Source organism: Synchiropus splendidus, chromosome 19 (genome assembly GCF_027744825.2).
Source record: "Synchiropus splendidus isolate RoL2022-P1 chromosome 19, RoL_Sspl_1.0, whole genome shotgun sequence".
Lineage (NCBI taxonomy): Eukaryota > Metazoa > Chordata > Actinopteri > Syngnathiformes > Callionymidae > Synchiropus > Synchiropus splendidus.
The window spans coordinates 16,684,052-16,709,412 of NC_071352.1; the positions used below are offsets into that span (position 1 = coordinate 16,684,052).

A 25,361-nucleotide genomic window follows, 5' to 3' on the forward strand; every position below is an offset into this window, starting at 1 on the left:
GAAGTCATCACAACACAAGGGTCTCTGAAGTCATCACAACACGAGGGTCACAGAAGTCATCACAACACAAGGGCCTCTGAAGTCAACCCACAGATTCCAAGATGATCGAGACAGACGCAACCTTGTGAGGGAGCCAAAGGTGACGTCACACCTACGACCCGGTCAGAAAGCCCACTGCAAAGGTGGGAGCTGCGAGTTGCCTACACAACTCTCAAGGGCGCCTTTTATCCTGGATGCCCGGAACCATCAGCGAGAGGTCATTAGTGGCTTTGATGTGGGGTTATGTAACCTCACATTCTGCCACAGACACAAAGAGCTTTTCAGCTCTTAATATTCACAGCTGGAGGGGGACAGTTTGTTCCCGAGGGCCCCGTGTTCCCGCTGCTCTGTTCACCCTGATAGACCCCCCCTCCTCCCCACCTGCTGCCACCCGGCCGCTCGCCCACCGCTCTGATCACTGCAGCGCACAAGAAGTGAGTCAAATGCAAATGCGCCAGCACCAGGGGCCGCCAGATTGGGCCCTGAAACTTGAGTCAGGAGCTGGGGTTTTTGTGTGGCTGATATAAAAGAATCTCATCTTTGACATATAACGTATTCACCAAGTTAGTGGAACAATGCTATTTAATATTCACTTTGGCAAGAAATAAATGCAGTCGCCAGTGGAGAAGTTTTGATGTAACCCGAGATGAAACCCTCAGCTCAGGACAACCGTCTGATCCGCTCCCATTCCGACCAAAGTTGTGTCTGGTCTGTGTGATCCCTTTAAGACTTGGGCTGGAGAAATCTCTTCATAGACAGTAAATCCACCTCGCCGACATTGTTATTGAGCAGTGTCCAACTCTGCACGTCTGCCAAAATACCGAGCTGAGCGTTCAAGGGCACGTCCGACTTCCACTAAATCCAGCCTCCCTCTGCCATGAGCCCCGAGATGAGGCGGGGAATTTGTTTCAGCCGCTTCACCACTTGAATACAGAGAGGAGAGGAACAGACCTGGACAGACGTCCGTGAACTTGGGGAGGGACTGTGGTGGCTTCTTGTCTTCTTGTCCTGTGCGTCCGGCCTGGTGGGTGTGTGCCGTGTGTATTGTTTTGGCCTGTGACTCGGATCCGGTCCCAGCATGGGAGACGCTAGCACGAGCCGATTTCACTGCAGCCTGAAATGAACGGGTGATGTCAAGCTTCTCCCGCCACAGTTCGGCAAGGAAGGGTCGACCCTTGGGAGAAGCCGTCTCGCAGCTGTCAGATCTGTTGCTGGTTGGTGTGCGAGGTGGAGTGGCCCAACGTTGCTCACAGGAGCGTCCCTCTTATGCTGGGAATGCCCTTATTCATTTTTAAAGCTCCCACCAGAGCCCTCGCTGCACTCAGCTCAACCTTACACGCGCCATGAATAATAAACCCGCCGGAGACTTTTTGTCCCACAAATAGGTCGGTGTTGTTCAGCACAGTTCCTCCCAAGCGTTCTCAGGCCGGTGTTGCGTAAAGAGTCAGCTGTTGTCAGCGCGAGGAGCGACGCCACCAATTCCGTACGGACTGGGTGTTAAGGTCTGCTGCCTCCACGACCCCTTCATTGCCTTTACCATCTTAAAGAGGCCTGCTCCGCTGCGCACCTCTGACCCTGAACCAGGCTGCCAAACATTGTTCCCCCAACTGGACATCCTCACCCGGAGCCTTCTGAGGCCTTGTCTGTATCCCCTCCCTCCCTGTTGCACCAGGCTGCCAGACCTCCTCACTCCGACGTGAAAACACAGCCACGCACGCCACATTTGTTTCCCCCTAGGGTTTGTTTTTTATTCATCAGGACTTGATGCATCCAAGTAAAGGATCATTCGGTTTTTTGGCACCTTTAAAGATTTTCAATTTGAACAACCAAAAACAAAGAAATGGCTAAGGCTGTGTGAGTTCATCCCGGACCAAACAGAACCAACATCAAAAATGAAATCATTTCCTCGAAAAGATCATTTGGTTTCTCTCCAGAAAGCAACAGAATCAATGACTAGAAATGAAAAGCGCATCTATACTCCTGCTTCTCCCCTTGAAAACTCAAGTTCATTGAAAGTTCACCAGGTTTGCAGTAATTTCATAGCATGCATTTAATTTCTGTAGTTGTGAGCTTCTGGTGTACTATTCCGTGTTTATTTTCGTTTTCGTCTTATGGCGTCCTCTTCTTTGCGCTCCCTTCCGCCGCTTTCTTTTCGCGGGCGGAAAGACGTGCGGCAGTGTGCGAGTGAAAGACGAGGAGGTTCCGTTGAGAGATAGATATTGTTCTACTGCCACTGGCGGCGTCAGTACCTACAAGACTTTCCCGTATACAGCACTTGAATATTTCTTTTTTGCTTCAGTATTATTCATTTATATAGAAAAGTAATACATATATATATCTATATAGTACCTTTTGTTTGATTACAGATTGGGCTACGTCTTACTCGATCCCAAACTGTAATAATTCACAGTTTCAATGAAAACAAAATGAAATTAAAAAAATGAGCGGCGCGCTAGCTTGACCAGTGGCGCCGAACCAACTGTCGGCAAAACAGTCTAAGCTAATGAAGTAATGGCCGACTCCCTCGTGGAAACGGCCTTGACCTTGGAACCAACCTCCAGGATCTCGGCAGACTTGTCGGAACCCTCGCAACAATGCTAATGGAAAAGTCATGCAGCTGGACGAAAAGAACAAACGTCTATAAACATGGAGATCCGTCGCGCCTCAGGTGCTCCAGGCCCCGCCCTCATACCGGTGTGGTGCGGCGGTTTGCTGTGTTGGTGTGACTCGAGTCTTTCTCCTTCTGGATGCAGTTGTGGACTTGGAGGAAGTTGTGGTCCCTCTCCGAGTTGTAGGTGGCGGTGGGCGTGCCGGAAGACTTGAGGGTGTCCCGAGGCAGCGTGTACATGGAGATCTCTGTGGATGGCAGTGCGCTGAAGCCCTTAAGGCCCACCGGTGAGGCGTCGCGGGACTGCGAGGGCTCTGTGGAGCGGGAAGAGGAGCGCGAGCGGCGCCGGTAGCGGTAGCGATAGCTGGGGATCCGTGTAATGGCAGAGCTTTGGAGGTAGTCGGCGGCGCGCGCGCCTATCCGCAGTTGCCGATGGCGGTCGATGAACATGTGCACAGCCAAGACGCCCACCATCTCCGCCATGATGAACGAGAGGGCGCCGAAGTAGAAGGACCAGCCGTACGAGTAGCTGTTCTTCTTGGAGTCGCTTTTGGATGGGTCGCCCGCGTTGGCTGATATGTACACGATGATCCCGATGATGTTGCTCAGGCCTGCGGACAGATGGGGGGGAGGGGGAAGAAAGCCAAATGAAGAAGTCCTGATCCCATCTGTGAGGGCTGACCTTCTAATGAAGAGATCACAGCAGGAAGCGCGGTGTGCCGGGGGGCAGCGGCTCCTTGACAGAGCCAAGTTTGGCAGCAGAGGAACTGATCTCACAGTCCGACTACACAAAGTAATGTAATCCACCTACGAGCTCTTCCACTCAGCGCTCCTGAACGGATGGAGCAGCGACTCACTGTGCTAATTAGCCAGTGTTGGCTGTGCAGGTAGGTGGATGTTGTTTCCTGTCGTCGTCGTCGTCGGCTCCTCTCACCTGCTGTTCAGATCTTTTCATTGAACACACTCGTGTGATTCTCGCACCAAGACGGCCCAGCGCCAGTGAGAAAAGACGGAATTTGTCACCTGAGTGGGCAGATCCTCCATAAAGGATCGAACCAGCGACACGTCTGCTTGACAGCTGGGTCTGAAAATCCAGCGCAAAGGTGAGACATGCTCTCTGAGCGAAGTGACGCAGGAAGTTCGTAAACGATGCGCCACTCAAGCTGGTGCTGGTGTCCAAACTTCCGATTGCGTGTAGTTTTGCCCTGCTGCTATTTTCTTCCTTTTGGTTTGTCGAACATCAAAAGATTGGAGCATCTAGGATAATGTAAATGTTGGCCTGACTATGCTTTGCTGTTTGTCTTCAACGCACAATGACCACTTGCCGCTGTGGGATGACGTCACTGAAAAAGCGACATGCCGTGAGCAAGCCTCTGATGTTTGCGTGTATGTTGTTCCCCGGGCATAAAGGACGAGCTGCAACAGCCTTTTTTGACTGTACATGACAAGCATAAATAAACGTATTGGACGTCAGTCGCTCCGCCTCCAGGAAATTGGAGACACTAAGAAAATAATTGACAGAAACAATCGGCCCGATCTGACCTCGATGTTGAAGCCAGCATTGAGGGCGGGGCCGGATGGTGGCTGCAGCTGGATGTGGCGGATTTCCGTGACTTAGCTAATATGATTTTTATGATATTTCTATTATTTCTTTTAAATATTAAATGATATATGACATTCCTAACATGTTTAGTCTCTGGGGAAGGTGGCAGCTTCTGTTCGTCCAGGTCACCATGGGGATCTTAGGGAAGACAGTGAGATCCAGAGTCCAGATGAGTCAGACGTGGATGTATCACCAACCATCCTGAGTCAAAGGCTCAGGATCAGAGGTGTCAATTGTTCCTCGATGGAGGATGGATGGAGAGGAGTCGAACGGTTTTCAGGAGCATGAGTCACCTGTCACTTCTGCTGTGACGTGTCGTGTGTGTGACTCACCTGCGGACACAAAGAAGATCCCTGCGCTGAGGATGATGTTGTGGCGTGACTTGTAGAACTCGCTGGCAGCTATACACAAGCCTCCCATGAAGAGCAGGATGACGCTGAGGATGGGGAAGATGCTGGAAGCCCGCACCGCACCTGCAGCACGTGAGAGGAGGAGAACCTGTTTCAGCGCCTGGTCCCAGCCAGCACATCCTAATCAACACCCCATCAGGCCTGTGAAAGAGTCCATCAACACCGTCTAGTGAGTGTGTTCACCCGCTGAGAGCCTGTTACCAGTCTTATGTAATCGCACGGCTTGACTTCCCCTCAGCCTCTTCTCTGCGCGCCAACCGGCTGCTGGAGCCCAGCGTCCGCCGCTCTGCTCGGCTCGCCAGTCGCAGGCCACAGTGCAGCGCCGCCGCCGCCGCCGCCGTGCCCTCCACGCTCACTCGCCGCTCATTAAGGAGCCGGGGTCGAGCAGAGAGCCACGCTCTGCCCCGGGGTGTCAGGAGAAATGAGTGTCACTGGTGCGCCCCGTTGCCATGGAAACTGGACTTTTATTAGTGGCTTGCTTTGACATCACCACCTCTGCGCGCTCGGCTGAGGTCAGAGATACGCTGATGTCAGGGTCAGGTGTACAAGCTGGGTCTTCTCATCGTCTCTGGAAGCTTCTCAGCGAAACTGAGGGATGAGTCCCGACACCAAACGTTCAAGTTAAAAACACATGTCTGTGTTTATCTAGCTTTGAGTTTGCCTGCTTCTGAGTCATTATTTTACCGAGCCAATTCCAGACACCACGTGTTAGTTGACCGACACATCAAATAAGTACATAGTACCTTTTTATGACTCTTTCATTGGACATTACTGTATGAAACAGAGCTAAACCTCCACTGACACAATCATTCTCTCCCCCACAGAATTGCACTCGTGAGGGCTTGAGGTCGACAAACTGCAACAGGGCTACAGCTGCACTTCAAAAGAGCCCAAAACATTTGAAGTGCCTGGTCGGGTCACATCTTCAGAGAGCACTGGAGCTGCTCCCTGCTTCACTAGAAGACACTGGGACCACCAGCAAGAGGCGGACCAGGGTCTCCACTGCCTGCCATGATCTTAGTGGAGAAGCCCCCAGAGACCTTGCACTCATGAATATGTCGGAGAAACTGTTGAAGAAATGGATCCAAGACCTGATGGAGGTTCATCAGTGTGACACCTGACCTTTGGAGCGACAGCACGAGGTAAGATCACCTTCTCATGGAACGACAGGCTCAACATGAGAAGCTGTTATTGTTGTTATTAGCTCCATTATGTGATGCCTGTTGTGGAATCTTGAGATAGGAGGACAACACTGTCTCCATCCTGTGCAGAATGAATTAAATCCAGTTCTAATCATCGTCCCCAGCACTTAAAACATTCGACTTCATCTGATCTGATCTGGTACTTCCGGTTTATACAGTTTCATATCTGTTTTATATATATATATAGAGTTTCATATCTGTTTATTCGCTGGTATTTTCAGTGTGTGATTTGATGTCGACCTGGGCAACAGTGTGAAAGACTCATTTTTTTGGGACTCACTCAGATGTGTGTGACTCAGCCCATGACTCAAAGGTGCAGCGGCGTACTGAGAGGGTTGTTCTGGCTTTGTCAAACCAAGGACCAGTCACCCTGTCCAGACCAGGCTCCGGGCCTTTTACAGCATGCCTGTGCCTCCAACCACTTTCAAGCCTTTGGAAACAGTTGAATATTTCAGCCTCCACATTAACCTTGTCGGGATGCGGGCAGAGCTGAGCAGGCACGGCGCGCCAGCTTCCATTTTTATTTCTCTCCGCCTCATCCTTCTTCCTTTATTTCAGGTCTGTCACCAACATTTAAAAGTCGTCCCGTCCTCCACGCGTGTTTCTCCCAGCAGCCCCCCGAGGGGATTGCGGGGTCTCCAGTTACTGGTAGGGCGAGTTGATTAAATATTAAGCTGTCCTGAGAGTTGACCCAGCTCCACCCCCCCCAAATTTCTCCTTGTCTCGTCTTCTATTGACCACTCACACGGGCCCTTTTTACTCTCCGTCAGCCTCACTTTACAGGAGTAATGATGGCGTCGCCAAGGAGACGTGAAAGTTGAAGAAACCTTGAAGGCTGGTGAGCAGGACGCTACTGCGTCAACGTCCGTGGAAAACAATGCCTGAGCAGAACTTCAAACGACAAGAGAAGCAGCAGGAGCTTTGACATAGACACCTGATGTGGACATGCTGGAGCACCATGATACCAGATGAGCCGCGCACGTGCGCTGGCATGACACCCCGACTCTTCCTCAGGTAGTGGCAGAGAAACAAAATGCCTCCATGTACTCAAAGTACTGGTTCCTACGTCCTGATCGTGAGCTGCGGCAGGGATGCAGTGCTAGCGCCAACGCCGGCGTGGCTGCGAGCTGGCGAGGGGCGAGACTGAATCATATCCATAAAGTAGAACTTGGATATCAAGTGTCTGGGCTGCATTAGTCTGCCGTCCTGGGAGAGTTCTGCGGTGACTTCTCCTGTGGTCTGTCAATCTCCTGCTGCTGGGAAACAGCCACCCGCTAAAATCAAAGCTGTGACCTCGCCGCTAATGGCTAACGGCAGCGCTGACCTCCGCTGACCTGATCTTGTGTTTCTCTTCGGGACCACATGAAGCGACGCACCCCTTAGCCCGCGATTAGCAGGCAGGTCACCGTTTTGATTCGGGTCAAGGTCACGCGCTCAGAGACTTGCGCCGAGGAACTTGGTGTAAAAAACGCGTGTGCGTGTGTGTGTGCGCGTGCGCGTGCATGTGTGCGTGCGTGCAGGTTGTATAATACCTCGAGTGATGACCTCATCAGTGTTTAAGCTGAGGCAGTAAATTCAGTGTGATACATTTGTGTCGACATTTTTGGTTAAACTGGTTGTCAGAGCGGAGAATTAGCACCAGTATGAGAAGAGTATTTTCTTCAGTAAAAACATTTTACTCTTAAAAAAAAGAAAGGAAAATGAAAATGAAAATTTTTAAATGAATAGAAATGTTGAGAAGTTAATATAATTTTGGATTAAAAACCAACACAGCTGTCCATAGATAATTTTGTAAAAATGTATGTACAAATTCAATTCTTGATCAAATCTGGCTTGAGATTGCATTTCGAACAGAAAAAAATGATTTTAAAGAGTGATTCATTTGTGATTAAATGCGAGTGCGCTGCTTCAGTGTGATTACAAAAGATTGAAAAATGTTATGTATTGACACTGAACATGCCAACATTAAGACACCAGCTGAGTTGCTAGGTCAGACTGGACCTCTTTGTTTCAGCTGCTGCCCCAGCGACCTCGGATAAGAGGAAGAAAATGAATAGAAATAACCTGCCAAACACAGTGTGTTTCAGCAAGACTCTGGTGTAAAACGAAGGCGCAGTCTCTTGTACCTTCGATTGAAGAGCTAAACTCCGCTCAGCGTCTGGATTTGTTTGCGCGTTCAGTGACCCACAAGAGACCAGCGGAGTGCGATTTCGGCACCACGAACGGCGAGCCGGGTCAGCGAGGGTCGAAAACAGGCGCCTGAATCCGTGCGCTCCCATCCAGCCGCGCTGCTGCTGGCTGCACCGCCACACCAGCTGATTAGTGCTGGCGGATGGCGAGCTGGCCCCTGCGGCCACTGCCACCCTGCCAGCATTCGTGCCAACCTGCTCACGCTGGCACGGGGCGAGGAGGAGGAGGAGGAGGGAGGCGGCTGATACTCTGTGTACTGTATTGATTGGCGTGACTGTCCAATTGCCGGCTGACAAACAGCTCCATGCAACTGAACTGAGTCTGAGAGAGTCGTCGCTCTTCCACTCGGGCCCGTCCCGGCCTTGTCATCCGTCTCCGTATGAATAAAGCTCGCCTGAACGCACCAGAGCCTGACGACACGCCGCCATCCATCCCACTGCAACTGCAAGCTCGGCACCTCGGTTCCCCGCCCTGATGAATAGCCGAGTCATGCTAACTGCACACCGAGAAGATTGTCCACTTTGTACCTGAGCTGCCTTCTACATCATTTATCTCTCATAAATATTTCACCGGCCCTGCCGTCTTCATCTGTCAACTGCAGCGCTCGACGGGTGAGTGCAGAGTCACCCAACGTGGAGTCGAAAGGTGGAGCCACGAATCCAAGTGGGAAAGTGGAGACAAAAGAAGTGACTCAAGTTACAATGAACAAGAATAACTTCCACAGAAACAGCACACAAGTGGAACCTGGACTGTCAGGGGTCAAGGGTCACCACGGGTTCTGGTTGAGACAAGGTACAACCCAGTCGGACAAAGAAGAGGTCGATATTAAAGGCAGGTGGATGATCTTGAAAAACAGTGCCCCTCACCTGGGGAACATTCAGGTGGTCCACCACCGGAGCTGGAGGACTGAGCAGAGGGAAGTCTGGCCCCCCTGACCTGACCCTGGATCAGCGGGCGATGATGGATGGAGGATAACAGCTCCATCCCAGGTACTGCTCCTGAATCCTGCACCAATTGTTTTCCTTCATCTCACAGCAGCCGGAGCTCATTTTTCATGTGGGCGCTCGTGCTTCCGTTCGGCTTCAGGGCCCCGCGACACTAAAACCCGCTCGTATTTCGTTCCGGTTTCGCACCGCAAGCCTGCGAGCTGTCAGACCTGACGCTGTGCTGTTTTACGTCGGGAGATAAAACGGACTCAAGTGTGTCGTTTTCCATTTGGCTCCAGCGGCAGCGGAGAGCTCAAGGCCGCTCTGAGACCGGGGGACGGCGCGCGGAGCCGAGGCCGGTCACGTACGCCGCCGCAGCGTTTAATAGCAGGACACACTGTCTCACCTCGCTGTTTTACAAGCTCTGCCGCCTTTATAGCGCCGCTTAATAAGATATAAAGTCAGAGTGCGAGCGCTCACTCGGTCAACCAGGACAAAAATGATTGGCTTTTAATTCACTGGGCCGAGGCCGCGTGCGGCGGGATTGAAGCGCCACTCCATGGATTTTACACACAAGACGCTCAATGTCAAGCAAAACTAACATGTCACCATGGCGACGCGTCAATTGGCATGAATGCTAATTTCAGATGTCACTTTCTGAGGGTGTGTGTTGAATGACTGTATTCAAGTCGCCGTACACCATTGGCTCATAACTTACTGGGCAGAGGGCCCGAAACTTAAGATGCTCAGGTCCACTCAGTTAAACCTGGCCAACACTCGGGAGCGACTCTCTCCACTTAGCATCACTGCTGCTGCCGAGACTGAGACAAGACCCAGACTTTGAGTTCCAGAGAACGGACCTGCAGAACACCGCTGAAATCATCCTTCCTCTTATTGGCCCCTTTTTCTGGATCTGACTCCTCCAGACTCTTGTCATCATTTCCAGCAAGCCCTCGCGCACCACAGTAACCACACCGCCAGGTCATGTGACTCAAACAAGCCACCTCTTCACCAGAGGGAGGCGTCAGAAGTGAGATCAGCTCAACAAGCTGGTGTTACTGCTGCACCCCCCCCCACCCCCCCGGCCGGCCCCTCACCCTCCCGTGCATGTTGCAGCCCCAGACCCATCGATTTTATCGGGCCACGCCAGTGCCAGTAGAGGCTAACGCTCAGTCTCCTGCGGGGCCCCGGGCAGCAACGCCAGCGAGAGGTCTGTCCTTCTGTCATCAATGTCAGCGCACACATGTGAACACCAGAGACAGCGCAGCTCTGGGAGGGAATTGGTTTTACACACAGAATCAAACGTCCCATAACAAACAAGTTCAATAATAATAATAATCGATGACAGTTTTGAGCATCAAGTTTTCAGGGGACAGTTGCACCACTCAGAGACGACAGACCTCCGCCGAGCCACAGATTTTTTCGAACCTAGCAATTGGTTTTTTTCAATGGACTTTGAGGCTATTTTAGAATCTCATACAGTTTTTTTTAACATATAATTGCTAGCAGTGAGCTCAATCGGACAGCAGGTGGTGGCAGCTCTCTAGAACTCGCTCGCACAACACAGTACCTGAGCCACCAACCGCCATTTCTTCCTGTTTTTTGCCAACAAACTGATATAAATGGGACCAAAATATTATGTAATAATTGAACAATGACCTTAAAATTGGATTTCCTTCATTTCTGATGAAGACATCTACAAAATATGGCCAACAATGTGTGAACTAATGAACCAGAAGTGAACAGTAAGGGATGAAAAGAAGTAAGAAAGTTGACTTGGCTGTTGACCCAGAAACAGAAACGTGTATTCAAGTGGCATGAAAAGGGAGATTCCCCACACACATGCAGACGAGCTGTTCCCACGTCTCCCTCTCCGTCCGTCACTTTTGTGTGCGTTCTTGCATAACTGGGCGTCTTCGTCCTCCTCTTCCTCCTCTCAGCTGCTCACAGAGCAGAGGATGATGGGAGCTCCGGCATCATCTAAAGAGCCGGCGGCGCTCAGCTCGCCTCAGCTGCCTTACATAATGCCGGGTGGATGTGCAAAGACACACAGAGACCATCGCTCCCCTCCTCCACGTTGTGTGATGACATCATCGGTGTGCCCTCACCATGGTGAGCTTCCCTGATGATGTCACTACAACTGTGCCTTCTCCTAAAGTGGCATCACGCCTGTTCAAGAAGAGTTTGGGTCAAAAGATTAAGACCACCGGTTTGGAGTTTGAGATGGATTTTCACTGCATCTGGGAGAGGTGAGCATCACAGGAAGCTCATGTGTTTCTGCAACAGTCACCAGAGCTCCAACTCGCAGGCTTGACGTGACTGTTGCCGGAAGTGAAAGAAAAAAATGTCTTCAAGTTGAACCACAAATGCAATATGAGGAGAAAAAAATATAACAAAAGATCAATACAAATTAGCAATAAAATGTGAGGAAATAAACATAATAGACAAGAGGAAATATGTATTATGTATTACCAATTATGGAAGTAATTCAATTAAAACTGTACTTCATTAAGGGAAATAAAAAATACAAGCACAATGCAAAATACAATACAAAGTAAATATATAAAATTATAAAAGCCGCTATGTTTGAGAGAAAAAGGGTGATAGTCTGAGCAAAAGAGGACATAAAAACAATAAAGGAAAATGCCTCCAGTGCTCCTCTAAATTCAAGCTTGCCTTGTATTTTTAACTCAAGTACATGAACCCAGCGTTTCCAACTTTTCCAAAAGTGACGCAGCACCTCTGTAAACTAGCGTCCTTATCCGCTGCATCTGGTGCTCCCTGGTCTTGGGAATCCTTCAGGAGCATGCCATGTCCACATGGTGTGTGACGGAGGAAGGCAGGTGTGTGAGCGTGAGGGCCAGAAGAGATTGCGGAGCCCGACCCAAATAAGAAGGAGGCTGAAATATTTATGGACGTAAGTGTCCTAATTGGCAAGCCACTGGGAGCACAGCGCCCTCCTCCTCCAATCAGAGCTCAGGACAGGATCACACACACACACACACGTGTGGAGTGGGTGAGGGAGCAGCGACGGCCCGCCACCCTGTCAGAGAGTGACGCGTCCTTACACGCCAGACTCGCCTGGCATTGTTAGCCTCATGACTGCGACTGTTAGCGTAAGCGCTCTCTGCACATAAGGACGGGAAGTGGCGCTCCCAGTCAAACGCTCTAATCGGTTGGCTGTCTCGCGCCGGCACGCACATCTGACGGACTGTCCGGTCACGAGAGGGTCGGAGGGTTGAGAGGAGCGCTGGGCCAAGGTGCTGCTCCTGCTGGTGAGGCATGAAGCTGAGTTCAGTTGTGATGTCATCAGCTGGAGCCGTTTCTCATGAGTGAGACTTTATAAGGAAGAACGAGTACGGCTAATAAAACATCCATGTTGCACTGCTGATTCCTCAGCAAAAGGGTGAGCGCACCTTCATAAGCGTTTCCTGTCTTTCAGGGTGACCTGTCTCCCTTTGGTCTGCCACCTACTGGCTGCTGAGGGGGCTGAACCCGGGCTGTTTTGATCTGGGGTAGGATTCACTGGGGACTCCCTCAGAGATATGGGATGCAGCTCTTTTCACACCGCCAGCGTTAGTTTGTGTAGCAGAGAGTCATTATCAGAGTGACTCATGGGTTAATGACCTCAGGAGACTCGTGATGGAAGTGAAGAAGCTCATTCATACAAGCTACACATACTAGTGCTGACGCTAGTTCGGCCGCCAGCCTGGTGAGTCGGGTGTCGGTGGCGGGCAGTTGAGTCAAACAAGCGTCTGTCTTGCTTGCACACAGAAGGCAGAAATCAATGACTTGTGTTTACAGCGCACACCACTGTAACACTGCACGTTGTGTCACACTCAGTGGCAACACACACTCTGGCAGCCAGGGCTCTCACTCCAGAGCCAAAAGCACCGGACCACGAGATGTGATTTACAGAAGGGCGAGAGATGTACGCAGTCACCGGGTCAGAACTAGAAGGTCTGTGAGCTTTGGGACTGGGTGTTGTGAGTGTCCTGTGTGATGAGGGTTGTGTGTCCAGGTGGGCCATGTGAGGTCAACAGGTGGCATGTGGTCCCTAGGTGGCGCACTCGACTTGGTCCTCAGCTGAATAGTCAAACACTCACGTAAGAAGTACTCTGATGGATCTGCTTCATAGTCCGTCTCCTCGGGAAAGTGGTCGATCTGTTTACACATCCCCTTGAAGTTTCCTGGCGAGAGAAGAACAAGAGCATGTCAGCCACAGATGCTCACAGAGGAGAACCAGCAGGAAGCCCCTTCAGGAGCCGGGGACAGACGAGCGCTCGTCCTCCTTCAGCTGACCACGGCGTTTTGGCACGGACGGGTGACATCCAGTTTTATTCTGTGACGCCCCGAGTGAAGGTGGAGGAGGAGAGACGAGGCGCGCTGCCCAGAGAGAGTCGCAGATGGATGGATTTGTTTGTTTGGATTTTCTCAATGTCATCGAGTGCAACGTGTTTCCAGCAGAGCGGAAAGCCCCCCCCCGCTTCTCACACACTCTCCTCACACACCCTCCATCTGCATGGTAATTACACAACCTTTAAGATGGGAAGTGCTGTTCACGTCAAGCAGCTCATTCACACGCAGCTCGCCGACAGATTCGCCTGGTCTCGCCCTCTGTCATCCCAGCTCCGGCTGGGTGGTCAGGGCTGGGCTTTAAAAAGATAAACGGCTCCAAAAAAAGAGAGAAAATGATGAAAAAAAGATGGCTATCAAAGTCAATATAATTATGATAAAATAAATAATTGACAAAATCATATTATTGAAAACACTCATTTTCAACCTAAAAGAATGGCCATGCATATGTACAAAAATAAATCAAATTTGTTGAATGAAAGAAAAAAGGAAAACTTTAACAAAAAAACATAGCTAAACAACAAAATGTCATGTGAAATTGTTATTCTAAAGAAGCATTACTACTCGTCAGAATTGAAGACAGGGGCAAACTAAGCATACTTGAGTGCACTGCTGGGGAGGATGTTCCGACATGACCCCCAGTTTCAGCTGCAGACTCCGCTCGTAAATAAAGTGGTCATAATGTTTGGCTGCGGCGATTAAGTGGCAGAGCAGATTACCTAAGTGCTGGCGCTGCTATAGAGCCGTCACAGAACCCCACCGGACCGGGCCGGACCGTACCGGGATGAGCGATGGTCCGACCCCGTGACCCCTGCTTCCCCTTTCGCTCTGAGCTCCATAAAACACTTCATTACGGCCGACCTGCCGGGGAGCGACAGGGCAGATTTATTGTGGCCCACCACCACGGAGCTCCGCTCGCTTCGTCAGCGAGATGTTTTTAAATATTGATCGTGGAATCATATCTCATCAGGAAACGTTCATGAAAACCTGATGGCGCGTTTTCGTCCCTGTCAAACAGGCAGACGTGTTCAACTGAACTGATATGTTGTTGTTATTTAAATATTCATACACACACATTGTTCATGTGTTCAGAAATGTAAACCTGGGAATTTCCTTGTGAGACTGTAAAACAAAACTTATGTTCATGTAAGAGATGAAAAATGAGTACAAATAAATACATTTGACAGTATAAACATTTCAACAAAAGTGAATTGAGTAGAAGTACATTTTCTTTATTTCAATAAATACATCAAATAAAAACTGAGGTGGAGGATTAAAATAGCAAAATGTTGAGTAAAAAAATATTAATATTATGTTAAAAAGAGTTCATCTGCATGTCTTTGAATTACTTGATTTTTCTTGTGTCATACTTTAAATACAATTAAGAATTATTATATAACTATTAACTGTATAATTGTTTAGCTGCTTTAAATAGTTTCTGTGCCTTTTTAGGCCGATTCCAGATTTTTAAATAATTTTTAAAGATCCGCTTCTAAATATTTAATTACGTTAACTATGTACTGTTATAGTTATTAAGATTTTAATATTTATAAATGATTTAAATTATGCTTTAATTGATTTACTATTTGATTTATGCGCTGTTGTATTGAATAATTGAAAATATGTCTGTCAGTTAATAATGAAATATTTCATTATGAATACATGACTAATTCGATAAAACATAGGTTTAATAAATACATTTCAATATTTATTTTCTTCCTATGCAAAATATACCTGAAATACATGCTGTGATCATCTACAAGAAAGTAATGATGGAAACAGGGCACTTCTCTTGAAGAGCCAGCGGCTGCACCACTGCCGTCCGCTGGAGTTTTGACTCCCGACTGATTTCATGCTTGTCAAACCGACGCTGTCACATTCCATAACTGCACCTCGGCATCGACGGCACAGAGCCTCCTCTCCGTCTCTCCGATCTGGACTGAAACATGGAGGAGGGTGAGGAGCGCCCCCACACCGCTGCAACCTTCCCGCCGTCATCACAGGCCAGCGTCTGATGAGACAGTGTGGAGCCTGCCGGAGCGACGGGGGGGCCAGGAGGACTCTCCGCCGCGTGGGCGTCGCTCTGAAGAGTCACAGACACTTCTGATACCCAGGTGGGTGGTGGCCTCCCAAACTTTCCAGGCAGTTGTTGACTTCTCTGGAGACTGAACTGAGTTGGCTTGGCCAGTTGCTCTTTCTTCCTCTCGCTCTCTCAGCAGTGAAGAGATCCAGATGCCTTTCTCCTCTGCAAGAATCCGCATCTCTTTGGTCTGCCCCGGGGCCTCCTCCCAGTCCTGACAACAGCCGTTTCAGTGGTCTTCTCCCGCTGTGAGAAGGCCAGCCACCTCGGCGACCCACCCCCACTCTCCACTGAAAACCATCATTTAGATGCTCAAATGAACACAAATGATCTGGTTCCAGCGCGGCAGGTGTGTGTGAGTCCCAGGTGGATGAGGCGGTAATGACTTCACCTGTGCTACACGCGACACCATCTCCCTCTAATGAGCCGCTGCCCTGAGAGCAGCGACACCAGCCATAATCTCCTTATTCATCTTCATAATCACGGCTCGTCCATCCTCCTAATCGTGGTATTCATCTTGCTCAGCTCTGCTGCTGCTGCTGTCCCCCACATGTACGAGCTCAGGAGGTCTTCAAAGAGTCCAGGACCAGGTACGACCAGAGAAACTGCCCGAGTACCTGGGTCCATTGCTTCCCTGGATGCAGGGTCAGACCTTTGCCGGTCCGGAGAACATCCCACCTCCCACCAGAGCACCTCAACATCTGAAGTGGCTGCACCTTCAAGAGTGACACCATCCACATGTCCTGTGGTGTTCTTTCCCAGGAATCGACTGCACCCTTGTAGCGCCCTCATGCATGTTACGTACGCAACATCCCTCAGTTAATATCCTCAAAGACCTGTTTGTTCAATACCACGAGGCATGGACTGCTCCCTAGTAACGCCCTCAATCTACGACCTCATGACGTCTCCAAGAGCCTGGTCCAGACCGTGAACGCCGTGATGCGCAGCTGATATGAATGTAAAACTGTAGGCTCATATTTAAAAAGGACGGCGGCGGCGGCCTCCGGAACAGTGATGAATCATGTGACGTCAGAGAACTTGTCAGGTGAGCAGCTGCAGGTGATGTGGGTGGAAGACTAACAGAGGCAGCAAGGTGCCGTCAGGACTCCCTGGAGGATGACTGACAGATGTTACACAGTCATTTTAACACCCACCAGCCGACCCGACAAAGCGGCCCTGAACAAGAGCCTGAAGCGAGACTTGCCGAGCTCTGGATAAGTTTGTGTCAGTGTTAGCTTTGGTAACGCCGATCCTTTCCGTATGAGGGTTGTTTCAAATTCACCAGAGGGCGCTGCCGATTAACCCAGCCAGGTGACCTTTGACTTTCTCGAATCAAAACATGCATGAAGGTGCGAGAAAATCCATTGATTCGCCGGCTTGAGATCTGCACTGTGAAATGGCTGCGAACTGCGGGGAGCTCTGGGCCCCTGGCTGGTGGCTCCTCCCACTGCCGGGCCACGGATTTGCAGCTAGACGCCTGCAAACAAACACCGCAGCCATCACGTTGTTAATACTGGCTCCTGCTGCTGCGGCTCTGCCGGCGTATCGAGTTCTACCGACAGTGAATCATGAGCCAAGTCTGTGCACCTGATGGGCTCGCTGTTGAGAGGCATGTGAAAGCCGCTCCTCACCGCTGGACCAGAACCGGTCCCAGCGGAGAGCGGTGATACAGCGCTCGACCATGACTCACTCTGCCTTCATATGCCAGCCTTTCTCTGCGACAGGATGTTTTGCTTATCCATCTCTGTCTAATGACACGTTCGACAATCAGTCATCAACGCGGCGGGTAAAAGCTTGGGCGAGCGGCTCGCCACCTTCAGGATGGCGGGATGACTCACCATCTACAAGGTCAAACCAGCAGGACTCCATGTCTGTCACCTTTAATGCAAAGTTTTTCACAATTGACTCTTAAATTAGCTCATTAAACTTGCTATTTTTGGAGAAGTATGTGCGCATGTGGTGGCTCTCTGAGTGTCTGAAATATGTTTTCACTGAACTTGAATTTGTTGTTTGAGGATGCTTTGTTTATGGAGCGGAATGGTTGCGTGTGCAGAGATAGCAGTTAGCGCCTGCGCATGAGGTAGCTTAAAGCTAACCAGTGACACCGCGTTCCCATTCTATCCAGACACGCTGCTTAATGGGCAGAAACACGAAGCACAGGTGTGTTTAAGACACTTGAATTGAAAAGAGAAGCTATTTTGCTTGGAACACAGTATGCTGAGTAATGTTCAGTAGAACTTCTTTGACGTATGATGATGATGTTGTGACGCTAAGCTAACTAGCGACTACCGTCAGCAGCCATATGATCGTTCATCAAGCTCATCGTAACGAAGCCTTTAAACAAGTCCGCTCTCATGGACGCTGAAGTCCTTCAGCTGGGACGTCCAAAAATGACTTGAAAGAACTTCTTTCCTGGAAACTGCCGAGCTCAGCAGGAAGGACAGATAAGGTTCGAGGGCAGATAGCAGGGAGACCAACTCTGGACACGACTTATCATTGAAGGTGAAGAGGTTCCACTCCGCCACGAATAGCAGCACGGCCCAGGCTGACATTGTCAGCGGAGGCTCTCAGAGAGATCCTGGACCTGATACGAGAGTCCTCTCCTCCTCTCTGATGTCATCACGCTCCACTTTGTCAACTCATTCAAAGAGTGTCCGCTAAAGCCGGTCAGAAACCCCAGAATTGCACCATCAAAGTCACTTTCGTGCTTCAGCCAAGGGTGTTCACTCGGGAGGTGCAGTGACGGTCTGAGCCTGCCCTTGAGCAAGACACCTCTGCAGTGGTGCAGCACCAGGCCCTGGCCGCAGCATGACCGTTTAACATCGGAGAAACCCCAGACTTGTGGAAGAGCAAGCCAAATCCAATTTTAAACGTAATATTACAATGGTGTGACTGAAAATAAACATTTGCAGCATGACGTTGAGGCCTCACTGCTCCACCTGTGTGTTAAATCTCCGATAAGTATCCGCTGAAATGACTCTTAATAGCTGGCTGTAACTCTCTGAACCTCCTCCTCTTCGTCCCTCCTCCTCCTCCTCCTCCTCCTCCTCTCTCTCTTGGCCTGCCCACGGCGGAATGATTAATTTGTGGCTATTGATTTCTCTTCCTGAGAGCAAACTATGTGAGAGAGGGCGAGGGAGAGATAGCGTGCGAGAGGGTCAGAGAGGCGAAGGGGTGAGGAGGGGGAGAGACGGGGGGTACATCCAGTATTCAGTGTAGTGCCTCTCTGCAGTTCTTTTTTGCCTCTAATCTTTAATGTAGGTAGAAAAAGCCAATGGTTGCAGTCTGGATGCGTCAAACCTCCTCTCTCTCTCTCTCTCTCTGCGTGCTCGGCTCTCACTCTCTCCTCGGTTCTGTGGCGATTGGCGATTCACAGAGTGTCCACATGTCATGTCCGGTTGTGCTGCAGCGGCAAGCAGAGCTGGGAGGAGGCTGGTGGGCTGGCAAGCTGGCCAGATGAATGAGCGAACGTTCGCCAGCAGTTCTCTCTTTCATTCCATCTAAACACTGCTGGTCCAGTGTGCGTCTCCACATGCATGTGTGTGCAAGTGTGCACGTTTGTTCTGCTATTTTTGTGAGGACCTCACATTGACATATGCCTCTCCCCAGCCTCTCACCCTTAACCTAACCATCCAAAACAAGTGGCTAACCTTAACCAGGACTCCAACCTAAACCCAGTTATAATAAACTACTTTACCGAGGTGTTAACCTTCTACACCTTGTGAGACCTCACAAAGCAAAATGTCCTCACAAGAAGGTGGATTGTCAAGACTCACAAGTATGGCAAAACATGGCCATGTCTCTGTGTGTGACACATTTTGTCAGATGAAAAATGTCCACACGAGCTTAAAGGAAGTGCTCCAGTAATGAGCGAACTGTGTGAGGTTTCTTCCTCCAACATTATGAGCCAAGTGAAATTTACTCTCAATATTCCACAGCATTAGTCAAGACATTAGACAAAAATATACTGCATTTAAAAATAAGACAAATCCAAACAGAACTAAGTATACTATCTTTTTTGGGAGGAAATCAGAGTACCTGTAGAAGCACTGTTTTGGATTCAAAGCGACAAATCAAAATCAACTGTTTTTTGTTCCATGTATTGCCATGTTTACATCGTTCTCTTTGCATCAGGCAGCCCTAATAGTGTGTGTGCGTGTGTGTGTGTGTGTGTGTGTGTGTGTGTGTGTGTGTGTGTTTGTAGTTGTCCCAGCGCTGCCATGCTGCTATGATCACGAGAAAGTCTCTGTCCTGGAAAGCGATCTGAGGGAGTGAAGGGAAGCCACGCTGCTGCTCATTAAACATTCATCCCCACTCTCAGAAAAACACTGAGACATGAAGGTGAGTGCACACACACACGCACACACGCACACACACACACACGCCAGAGAGGGGGAATCAGCAGCACACTGGACTGGAAATGACATCACCGTCCTCAGCGGGCCGACAACGCGGTCCTGGTCCACATCAGGAGGCTTCATCACAGCTGCTGCTGTGACGTGCCGGTTCGAATCCCGGCACCGCATCACCTCCCGACCGCATGTCTCTGTGACTGAGGAACCTCAGTGTGTGGAAGCTGCTCTCAGAGACATTCAGCTGTGCAACCAGCTCCACGTCCTCCAGTGCTACAGAACCTCAGCAGTCCCAGATGGGGGGCGCTGCCTCCCAGCCTCACACCACCCTGGTCGTCTTCTAGTCCCCCACAGGTCACACTTGGTGAGCTGTTGTGAGTGATGCGTTTACCAGCGGGTTCAGTGTCGCGTAGTTTTTCCAACTTATCAACCTAACCGTCAATTTGTTTGTAAATATTGGCTTTTTGTTCCTGACAGAATGACTTTTTCGCTTCATTTGACTTTTCTTCTGTCTAATCTGCTTCGCCAACATCTACAGTGGGGGATATGGACAATAATGAGACACAACAGCTCTCTTTGTCCCTGAGAGGTGAAGCAAACATGAACTCCCTTCAGTCACCACTAGGGCTGCGGCACACAGCTCGCGGCAGACATTTTAAGCCAACACCGCCACGTCTTCGTTCTGCTTCTGCGACATCAAGCGCCATCTGGAGAAGATCACCTTCAGCCTAGCTTCCTTCCCTCTTGCCCTCTGTCTCCGTCCTCTTCCCTCCTCCATCTGTCACCATCAGACCTCCCGGTTGGTGTCGCCCCGTCCTCTCCTTCGACCACTGTCGGGGAGCAGGCTCATCTGGGGGTCGCCCTAAGCGCTTAGAAAACGTCTCTGTCGCCGCCCTAGAGGACAGTTGCCGAACAAGCTGCTGTAGCAAAATGATTGAGTCACGTATCTGGAAAGTGTTTCAACAAACTGGACAGGAAACTGAAAAGAACCCCACAACCCTCTGTGGGTCACAATGTTCTAGCTGCAAGAAATGACCTCATTTCAGGAGAAAGGAACTGCTTTTTTGGCTGTTTGAAGCTGAATGACTCGTGTTTTGTTTGAGGTGATGAACAGCAGAAGTGTGATAAATCTGCCTCTGATGTTTCCATCACATCCCTCTCCTGTTGTTCTTGTGATCGTCGCCACTGGTCTCGTTCGCGGCGAACACTCTCAGGGATGTGTGGGCTTCATTCCCAGCAAATGGATTCCAAATAAACCGTCAGACACAAACAATTAATCACGGCGCAGATTGTCTCTGAGAGATCGCCCCGCCGAACGTGGGAAAGTTGGTGCGAAACGTGGCTCCGCTTTTCTGCAGCGGTCAGCATGCCAAGTAATGGTCGGCCTCCGCCACAAGAGGTGTCAAAAGTGGGATCGAAACTCACACCCGATAGAGTTCATGCAACCTGATCCGTTTTCTGATCAGTTCTGTTGAAGGTGTGGTCATGACCGTGCTAAGACTTCCCAGCATCCCAGCTTGTCTGCAGTCGCCAACCTTTCCTGGCCAAAATGGCAGCTCCACTCTGGCCTGGGAATGTTTGATATGGGTCATCGACAGGATGGAAAACAGCGAGAACAAATCAGATAAAACAAGTGACACCCAGGCAAGGTTGCCGGCAGCCAGCATTAAAACATGCCTGAAAAATCAACTGCTGGAGAAGTGGCCTCCGAGTGGCCAAGCTGCGCGTCAACTCAGGAGACGTAACACCTTCACTGGAACGCAGACGTAGCGCCGCTAGCTTGTTTTATTCACCCCTAGTTCGCCTTCGTTTACAGCCGACCTTACAACCCTATGACTGGGTTTTACGGGAGAAAAGAAGTTTACAGCCCCTCCAACATCGATCAACGCTGTCGGAGCCGCTAATTATACGCCACCCCAGTACCGACGCCTCACCTGCGAGAAACACGCCGCTAAACATGGTGCAATATCACAGCAAGCCACTAGGAGGGCCAGCTTTTATGCCACACACTTGTGAGTGCATAGCTAAACGCTGTCTGTGGATAGATCATTCGTGTATTTCACTACGCAGTTTAAGTTTAAGTATTTTCCCGCCAATGTGGGGACAAAGCTGCCGAGTCTGATAAACCAGTCTGCAGCCTCAGCCACGCTCCAATCAGCAGCAGCTGAGGCCAAAATGAAGCCCATCCATCGCCGGCTGCCGCGCACGGTGACAAGGCGCAATGGAGACCAGGCGCTTCACACGCACCTGCTGTCACAGTCCGGCGAAAAGGTCCTGACAGGAGAGGAGGGAGGTGAGCCACGGGTGAACCATGTTGCCGATGTATTGGCCAAGAAAAGTCAAATGAGCTTTGTTAAGAAACTGGACAGGAGAAACCTTCTGGGCCGCTTCATGTCCTCCTCATAAGCATGGCTACGCATGTCCACAACACAAGCTAGCTCAACGAAGGCAAGAGTAAATAAAGTGAGCGGAGAAGTTGGAAGAAGCAGGATCCCTGCCATTTGGTTTCAGCAGCGGTGCAGGTGATTTAATACGGCTTCTCCTAAACAGGACTCTTGCCTTTATACAAAGCAGCAGAATCCTTCCTGGCTGCGGATCGATGCGCTGCAGCTCAACGGCTCCTCTGGCAGAGGTGTGGGTATTCCCATTTTGCTGCCTTTTTTTCACAGGTTCTCCGGTTATACAAACACAAGCCCTCGCCCACCTGCGTCCACTCGGCGAGCAGGATGTGTGGGCATGGAGCTGCCGATCCAGAATCTCTGCCGCCCAGTTCCCCCTCTCTCATCCGCACAGAGCCTTCATTAACATCTAAAACGATCCCCTGTCTTCCAATATCCCCTGCAATTTTTTAAATGCACAAACAATAATGAAATGTCCTCAGTGCTGGAGAACCAATTTCCTGCAACAGGAAGTCATTTCAATTTAAATTACCTGGCCGAGCAAACGTGGCGCCCCCTCTCTCTGGAGTGAGAAATGATGGGAGCGTGAATGGCTTTGCAATAAAAGTTCTCAGCTGCTCAAGGGTTTGGAGCGCATCTAAAGTCGCCCTCCACCTCCACCCTGGACGGGACCCACATCCTTCCCTGACAGTCAGGAGTAGAGCCCTCACTCCTCCACATCCGAGGACATGTTCCCAAAGAGGAGTGTGTCTGGGTCTCTTTCATTCATCTGCTGCCCCCAAGACCCACCCTGAGCCGACGATGATGGATGTCTAGGATCGAAGTGGTACATGCCAGAAACCTTCTTAAACTTAGTGGGAGTGTTGAAGATGTCACCTAACAGGTGAGCACGCACCAAACCTTCAGAGAAACAACCAGGTTTCCTGTTCCCATGAGGAGTCCAGAGCAGGGTCAAAGTTCACCTCAGATAGTTCCACCCCAAAGCTGCTCCTCGGTCCGCCAGACTCTGAACTTGATTTTGCTGACAGCGGCCAGGCTCCACGTGGTCACGGCAGGTCTGGCAGCAGGCGACGCGTTTGCCCTCCGTGTCAGCACCTGATGCCTCCCCGCTCAGTGCAGCGGGCCGTGACAGAAGCTTCCGTTTGACGGGCCAGACGTTAGAGGTCGCCGTGAACCTGCCAGGCTGCTGTTCCACGTCTCGCACCCAGACAGCTCACCGCGAAATAGTCCAGAGTCACCTGAGTGAAAGCGACTGGGACGTCTTCACTGCTGGGGAGATTTTCCACTGAAACTGAAGGGTGACCCCAAAAACAGCTGATAAATAACCTCAGCTCTTTTTACTAAGCTCCGTCCCAGAACTTCGACACCACGGTGGGACAGCTTTTCAACTTCACTCATCTTGAAAGGAACCGTTTCATTCTCTTCCCCAGTGCTTCCCTCGGACACCGTCAAGTGACCTCTCGAGATGAGAAACTTTTAAAGGCCACCTCTTCTAGCCAGGGTCTTACCTTCCAAGCAGCAGGTCCTCCAAAGACCCGAGTGCGTCATCACCTCCTCGTTCTTCTTGCTGGTCTCGTTGTCGTTCATGGACTTGGACCTGCAGACGCCGCGGGAGTAGAGCCAGTAGTCCGTGCCGACCGCGATGGTCATCAGACTGAAGGCCGCAAAGGCGCCCACCGTGGTCAGCAGCATCTGGACTCCGCGGTCGAACAGACCCATGTTTCCGCATTCCATGAAAGGGGGACCCCCTTTCCTCTTGATGTACAGGAAGTAAATATTTGAAAATTTGCGGGACCAAATCAAACCGAAAAAGCGGGATATACCGGTGCGGAAGGAGAGGGAGGAAGGAGGAGGAGGATGCGGTAGGAACCTTATGGTTGCGTTTGGGTGAGAACCACAACAAGAGAAAAAAAGGTGGTAGGTTTGTTTGGGTGGTGGGGAGAGCAGACTGTGGCCTCGCTCTCCTGCCCGGGTTAACTTTGACTCCCCTTCAGACTCTGATCAGGACTCCACAGGCCTGAACCCGACGGTGGTTCTGGGGAATGGAACCAGTTGAGCTGCGCGCACGGAGTGATGGGGCGCTCCAGTCAGAAGAGAAGCGATGACATAATAGTGCGAGGAGTCCGGGAGTTACAGCGAGATTGTGTCTAAAATCGTGAGGTCAGAACCAGAACCATGACCCACTTGACGCTCCGGCGGCTAATCAACTGCAGGGACGGAGAGAATTGGAAGAGAAATGAAAGTCAACCGATTGGATTCCGCTTTTTCCTAAAATTCTGATCCCCAGTTTCCATATGTAGCCCTATAGCCCTGGGAAGGTTTCCGCCGAAAATGGGGGTCTGCGGTCAGTGGAGGTTCGCTCGTCGACGATCCGGAGGCAGCGGGGAGCATCCGGCGCTGCAAGCCGAGCATCACTCGACACGGAGCGGCCAGGAGCGGGACCGGGAGCGCGAGTCGCTGCGGCGGCGGCGGCGGCGGACGGAGGGGGACGGTGGCGCGGCGCGCAATCCCTGACGCTCCCGGTGGCGAAGCCCTTGCACCATGGAACAGGAGGTAAAAGGCAGAATCCTCGGCGCCAATGAAGAAGACTCCCGGTGACGCTGGGTCCCTGATGGTTGTTGCTCAGGTCTGCTCAAGGCCCGCGGTGAGCGCGTGTGCTGCAGCAGCGCTGGCTGGTGAAGATATGAAAGATTTTTAATTCGCTTCCTGTGAGTGGAGGGGGCGGAAGGAGGGGGTGTTGCGATGGTGGTGCCCCCCCCGCCCTCCATCTCTCCCTCCCTCTCTCTCTCACCCACGGTGTGCGCGCTCGTGCTCTCTTCTGGTTGGATGGACTCGGATCTGCGTAAATCACCGTCCAATTGTTGCAATCAATCGAAACGAATTCACCGGCATCACGTGTCTGCTTCTTAAACCACAATTAGCGCGACATCCGCCGCATTAACCGAACCCGTTTAGTTGTTCTGCCAGGTTGACGCTGCGCCGAGAGCGCGGGTTCAAGCCGCGCTGCAGGCGTTTGCCTCCCCCTGCCGGACGATTGCCTGAATTACACATTCATCTTTCCCGTCCGAGCCTGCGGAGGTGTCGCCCTCTCGCAGCTTCATCCTCCTCCGTGGACCTCATTGGTGCTCTGCTTCCCCTCTAACAGCAGTGGTCTCTCCCCTTGTTACGTCCCTCACCAGGATCTGGTCCTGTCTCC

The 25,361-nt window shown here is 50.8% G+C and overlaps 1 protein-coding gene across 1 annotated transcript; it reads right to left on the bottom strand.

The window, feature by feature from the left end:
• Window positions 1-612: 612 nt before the first annotated feature.
• On the bottom strand, window positions 613-24,929 carry cacng2a (calcium channel, voltage-dependent, gamma subunit 2a). The gene is made up of 4 exons (XM_053851140.1): window positions 23,674-24,929; window positions 13,085-13,168; window positions 4,583-4,723; window positions 613-3,258 (listed from the first exon to the last, which is right to left on the bottom strand). Exons 1-4 carry the CDS (start codon window positions 23,897-23,899, stop codon window positions 2,726-2,728), a joined length of 984 nt encoding a protein of 327 aa, XP_053707115.1. The 5' UTR covers window positions 23,900-24,929; the 3' UTR covers window positions 613-2,725.
• Window positions 24,930-25,361: the final 432 nt, after the last annotated feature.

Coding starts and splice junctions, on each gene's coding strand:
- cacng2a (XM_053851140.1), bottom strand. CDS start 23,899: ATGGAATGCGGAAACATGGGTCTGTTCGACCGCGGAGTCCAGATGCTG. Junction 13,169..23,673: donor GAGGACCTGCTGCTTGGAAG/GTAAGACCCTGG, acceptor TTCTCTCGCCAG/GAAACTTCAAGGGGATGTGT. Junction 4,724..13,084: donor TCCATCAGAGTACTTCTTAC/GTGAGTGTTTGA, acceptor CACGTGCTGCAG/GTGCGGTGCGGGCTTCCAGC.